Source organism: Fragaria vesca, linkage group LG4, assembly GCF_000184155.1.
Source record: "Fragaria vesca subsp. vesca linkage group LG4, FraVesHawaii_1.0, whole genome shotgun sequence".
NCBI lineage: Eukaryota > Viridiplantae > Streptophyta > Magnoliopsida > Rosales > Rosaceae > Fragaria > Fragaria vesca.
Window position 1 is genome coordinate 15,982,590 of NC_020494.1, and position 6,163 is coordinate 15,988,752.

The 6,163-nt window shown below is 41.3% G+C and overlaps 1 protein-coding gene across 1 annotated transcript; it reads left to right on the forward strand.

The window, feature by feature from the left end:
• Positions 1 to 4,022: 4,022 nt before the first annotated feature.
• LOC101308174 lies at positions 4,023 to 5,041 on the forward strand. The gene is made up of 2 exons (XM_004298241.1): positions 4,023 to 4,554; positions 4,749 to 5,041. Exons 1-2 carry the CDS (start codon positions 4,023 to 4,025, stop codon positions 5,039 to 5,041), a joined length of 825 nt encoding a protein of 274 aa, XP_004298289.1.
• The last annotated feature ends 1,122 nt before the right edge of the window (positions 5,042 to 6,163 follow it).

Sequence of the window (6,163 nt, forward strand, 5' to 3'; positions counted from 1 at the left end):
AGGGCAGTAGCATGTTCTTATGTGTTTTGATTTCTAATTGATTAATTATCATGAATTCGTGCATCTAAATCAATCCTTGAGGCTGCCTTGGCCATGGTTGTCCTTAAGGTGCGGTTTCATCTACCATAATAATTTTGGATCAATTCATACGCAAAGTTGTCTTGGTGTCTGTTATTAACTTAGGGCGGATATAATTCTGATAATTTGCATGCTAATAGGATGAGTGACGCCATGCCTTAGATCATGTTTCCGATTGACTCGTGTGCTAAAGTGTTTTTCTTGTTTAATCTCTACGCAACGTGTCTTTAAATGAGTTAGCATTCATGTTTAGGATCAAGGGCAAAGATGGTTCTAAATACTTGAGGAGTCTTAACAATTAGATAACCGCAAAGGCTCTAATTAGAATCGGAATTGGTTAGAGTCTAGGATAATTTGAACGTTGCTGCCCGGCCTTGCATGAAGTTGTTATGTGTTCTTGATGGTTTTTCGTGTTATGTGTTGCATGAGTATGTTGATCACTTGTATATAATAATCTTAGGTTTAATTTTCAGTAGGTTATTTGTTAGAATTAATCAATCTCAAACCCCCCCAATATTTCGATGTATATATGTGAATACTTGTTTATAAGTTGTTTGATTTCTCTTCTTTCGATCGCCCTTTGGTTTCCCCGGCTAGAACGATCCCTACTTGTCCATATTACTACGATTGCAGGGTAATTAAATTGAAGTTGTTTGACCCCGGTTACGCGACACGTCATGTGTTTATAATAAAACTACCGTGTTATTATAATTTTTTGTAATACCCCGGAAATTTAATATTAGTTTATAATATTATTTGGAAATTTTTGAGTTAGAAGTTAGTGTGTTTTGAGGTTCGAAGGAAGAGCGGAAACGTTCGGATGCTTATTTTACCCGAAACGGTTTTATGGTTTTGAAGGGTCAAGAGTTGACTTTTTAATCTGTTGGGTTTCTCGAGAAACTTCCTTCACGGAAGTTGTAGAGCACGACGATACGAGTTGGTAGACATGTGGCACGCGTAAAACGGACTTCGTATGAGAAAGTTATGGTCAGCGGAAATAGTGGCTTTTCGGGAATTTTTAGGTTAAATAGGAAAAATTTCGTTTTGGGTCCTCATTTTTTCATAATCACATTTCTTCCCCTCCTCTTCTCTCTTCCCGACCCCGAGAGAGTGCAAAACCCCCAGCCGACTAGACCCGGACCCGGACTACCCGACCCGACTTTTCCAGCCCACTCCGGCCGACCCAGACGATGGCACCGGTCGGAAAATCTTCCTCTCCTCGGCGCAATCCTCCCTGTGTTGGTGAGTGAGGACGACTCGGGCGGATCGACGCTAATCGAGCGCCAACAATGAGGGCGGCGACCCGGTTTGCAACCCGACCGGAATTCTCCTCTCCGGCGGCGGCGACACAGCTTGGAAACGGTCAGGATAGACGCTCCTTGGTGCCCTGGTTCGTTTTCTGGTAGTCTCCTAGCACGAATCACGGTGTAGAGTTACGGTGATGGATTTCCACCTTCCGACGAGTTTTCCGGCTTGCTTCGGCCGATTGAGGCGAAACCTTAGGTATAAAAGATGCTCCCCTCTCTTCAATCTACAAGTTTTGTGTTGGGAGTTTGCCATAATTCGGAAGTTTTGGGGTGGTGCGTGGGGACCACTCGCCGCCGTCGGTGGTGACGCGTGGCGGCGCGTCGAGCAAGGGTTTGGGAAGTCTATAGTCCTTGTTAGGTGGTGCTCATCGATACGAGCACGTGAGCATGTGGATTGTAGGTTTTATAGTTGTTTGAGCATGTTAAGGTTTTGTGAAGTTCTTCGGGGTGTGTGGGGTCCACACGCCGCTGTCTGTGGCGGCCTGTGGCAACAAGTCTGATAGTGTTAGTGTTGTTGGTTGACTTGTTTCGCTTGTTTAAGTTATTGCGAGGTGGTTGAGCTTATGAAAACAAGTGTAGAAGTCGTATTTGATTAGTTACTAATGTTAACGTTTTTGTTAATAGGGTGACTTGTGGAGTTTGGTTTTGAGCTATATGCTTGTGTTGTGCGTGCGAAGATGCAGCTGGATTTGAGGTGAGTAACATCTCACCAAGGTCCACTTTGGGACCAAATATTTATAATTATTATGATGATGATTATGATGTTGATTTTGATGATGATGATAATGATAATTGTTATGATGATAATTTTGATGATGATGAGATTAATGATGATGATGATAATGTTGATGGAAATGTTGATGATATGATGATTATGATGATAATTGTTATGATGACGATGGTAATGGTTTTGATGATAATTATGATGCTATTGTTATATTGTGAGTAAATGTCACATGGGTTCATAAGGAACCGAGTTTATTTTATAATTTTATTATCGTTAGTTGTGAAGTTGTCCTAAATGAAAATGATTTTTGTTTTAAAAAAATAAATAAATGAGCTCGATCGTCAACGGCTCATGGGTAAGTGAAAATATGTTTTCTGGTAAAATAAAATCTTTCAAAAGGACTTCCGATCATGTGATTTTGTGATTTTGAAATATGGTTGTTGTTATATTATTCTAGTGGGAATATCTATGTCTTTGTTATATAAATATATCTAGGTGGAAAGATATAATTTATGAAGTGCTCTTGTGTTGTTGTTGATGATATTTTTATATTGTGAATTGTTGTTTAAATAGTCAAACCGGGTTCAAAGCCTTTAATCGGGTGATTGGTTACGGTTATGATTATATTATTATTGTGTGATTTGATAAGTGTTATGATGGGAGATTATTTGAATGTGTGCCTTAGTGTCGATTGGGTGCATTAGTTGTGTATGTGTGTGCCTTAGTGATGATTCTTAGATTAGGAGCCTTCGTGGTGGACCGGGAACCAAGTTTTGGCCGGGTGATTGGTTACGGTCAGTATAAAGCTCTAGTCTGTCAGTCGGTACTTCATGGAGGATGGCTAAGTGTTGACGAACCCATGAGTACGCATTTGTTTGGTTACTTATAGGGGATGACTAAGTGTTGGCGAACTCATAAGTAAGTGTAGAGAAATGATAGTGTGATGTTCTTATGTGTTGTTTAAATTTCTTACTTTAAGTATCTCCTGAACTATGCATATCCGCAGGAGATTCTTTAAACTTAATTGTGTGATTTTTAATAGAATTCCTAAATTATGCTTTTTATAGGATTCATTTATGATTTTGAGTGGTTTTGAATTATTGTGTTTTTCGTAATTGTTTCTTTTGAATTCTCTTGCTTTTAGGTGATTCCTGAACTAAGTTATTAACGCAGGAATTACCAGTTATAATTATTTGTGATGATGAGTTTTATTTTGGTAGTTACTCATATGAGCTTTTTAGCTTACCGGGTTTGTTGTTTACAACCCGATGCACCAATTCATGGTGTAGGGGTTAGACCTGCTGGTGATGATCAGTAGGGTTGAGGCAGTGGCCTAGGAGCTGGGTTTTAATGATATACATTTATTTGTATTTTATGGTAGTTGTTTTAAGCTCATGTGAGTGAAGTAGTTTATTACTAGACTTTTAGAAGTTGATGTAATTAAGGAGAATAAATGTTTAACTCGGTTGATGAGTTTATTGACATTTACATTTCTAGTATTTGTTTTTAGTTTGAAAATTGTTGATTAGGTTGTGGGATAGTAAGATTTTGAGTTTTATTATGCCTAAATTTTTGAAATTTTATCCTTCGAAAAAAATTGGGGTGTGACAGTTTGGTATCAGAGCCTAGGTTTACATATTTGGTGATAATCAATACTTTGAAGTGATGGCCCGACTGCAGCGGATCACCATCATAAGCTCTTCGGTATTGATATGTCATTGGGTATGTGAAGGGTTAGGTATCGCCTCTAGGTCAATAGGATGTCAGAGTAGAGAATACTCTGTTAGTGGGATTTTGAATCTTTGTGGTCCATCGTGAGTTAGTGCCTTGGTTAATAAATGTCGCATTTGACTTATACTTGGTTTAAGTTCTATGCATGAGTTAACCAAGGCTTACTTGCTTCTTAGGTGATGGATCCTCCGCAAGGGAAAGCTAGAGGCAGAGGTAGGGCCAGAGGGGCCGGTAGAGCCAGAGGGGCAGGTGGGGCCAGAGGCAGAGGTAGGGCACCACCTGTGGATGATTTCTTTGAGGAGGAGATGGTGTTAGACGTGCCAGTGCCAGTTGCAGTAGATGATGGTCTACGATTGGCCAGGCTGGCTCAGGGTATTATCAGGTTAGGAGCGCCTTCCTTTCTTAGAGGTACGGACAACCTTGTAGCGGATCACTGGATAGAGGGCATGGAGACATACTTTACCCTTATCACGTGCACGGAGATTGAGAAGATGCGTATTGCTACGTTTCTTCTCAAGGATGAGGCACGAGTATGGTGGAGCGGGGTAGAGAGAGCTAGAGATGTGACCGCTTTGTCTTGGGAGGGGTTCAAACAGCTTTTTCGGGAGAAGTATTTTCCTGATACTGTGAGGGAGCAGTTGGAGTTGGAGTTCATAGCCCTAGTGCAGGGCTTGATGAGTGTCAGGGACTATGAGGCACGTTTTCTCAGCTGTATCGATTCGCGAGAGAGATGGATGCAGTGGCATTGTCACGGAAGTTCATTCGGGGTTTGAGGCATAAGCTCCGGAATGTTGTGAGTTCACACCGTTTTGCTACTGTAGCAGAAGCGGTTGAGAGTGTCCTTGCAGTTGAGCAGGAGGAGGTCATGCATGAGGTTTAGGGATTGAGAGATGTGCATGGGAAAGGGAAGGCCATTGCAGGGGGTAGTGGCACTGAGGGTCATCATGGTGCGTTTGGGAAGAGGCAGTGGACTGATCAGCAGGCTCTAGCTACAGTGCCAGCTGCACCTATCCAACAGGCAGAGCCTTTGAGATGCTACCGTTGCAATGGGTTGGGTCATATTTTGAAGGAGTGCATCAAGCGGAAGACTCAAGCTTGCTATAGTTGTGGGCAAGTGGGGCACCTTGCTAGGGAGTGTACTCAACCTCAGGAGGACAGGCAGGGATACCAGCAGAGGCAGTTGCCTCCGACCCAGTAGTATTCAGGTGAGCTATTTGTTTAACTTTTGTTAGGTTGCGATGGGTGGAGTTTTGTCGTTTGTGCCTTGTGAATGTAGTTAAAATTTGTGTGGTAGACTTTCTGTGTGGAAAATTCTTGTAACTTGTTTTATGTTCTAATTATCAGGATAGTTGTGTGCGCGCGAATATGTTATATGTATGTAATGTAGTTGACGTCCCAAGTTGGAGGGCGCTATCGTTGTTGTGTTAAGTGGTACACTTGTGTTGAATCATTGATCTTGGTGCATGTTGACCTTTGAGGTCTTAAGGCCATGCAGAGTGCTACGCATCTAATTTAAGACGTGAGTTTGTTGTCAGTGGCTTGATAGATGGGCTGGACAATGGAGTGGGGGAAATGGTCAATATGTGGTGAGCCATGTTTGACTTCTAGGTGAGCACACTAGTAGAAATAAAGGCTTAAGCGACGGGAAAAATTCGTCGGCTAAGTACCAATTTTTGTCGCCTTCCGACTTAAGCGACGAAACCGTCGTCGCTTAAGATTCGTCGCATATGACGCGTCTCATAGGTACTTAAGCAACAAAAACATAAAATCTGTCGCTTAAGAAAACGAAACAAGCGACGGGGGTTGTTTTTGTCGCTACGTACCTAGGCGACGAATAATTTACTTATTGATAGGAGCACAAAGTGTGACGTTCTTAATATGTTTATACCCTTTATTTACCCTTTGTTAACTCCTATTTAGTTGTTTTAGCTTTATATTTGTGTTTAGTGTAGAATAATTGCTTAATTTAGAAATATATAGTTTTTAGTATTAGAATACATAGTATTTTCGGATTTGAATAATTTGGTGTTGAAATTGTGCTGAGTGTTGGAAACCCTTGTTTACTCAGGATTCCTGTCTTGATCAAGATTCCATCTTTCCTCGAAGCCTAGTCCATGAAGGAGAGGTCCAAACCAAGTCCAATATGGAGAAGAAGATCTAAATTCGGCAGAATTTCAAGAATATCCAAGCCCTTGAAAATCCGGATTAAATCGGGAGAATTCCTATGCACGTCTGTCAACTTCAACGGACTCTCCAGGACAGTTCACAATGAATCAGAAAACGTGCCAGATATGGATAGAAAGCTACGGGAGTCTAGTTT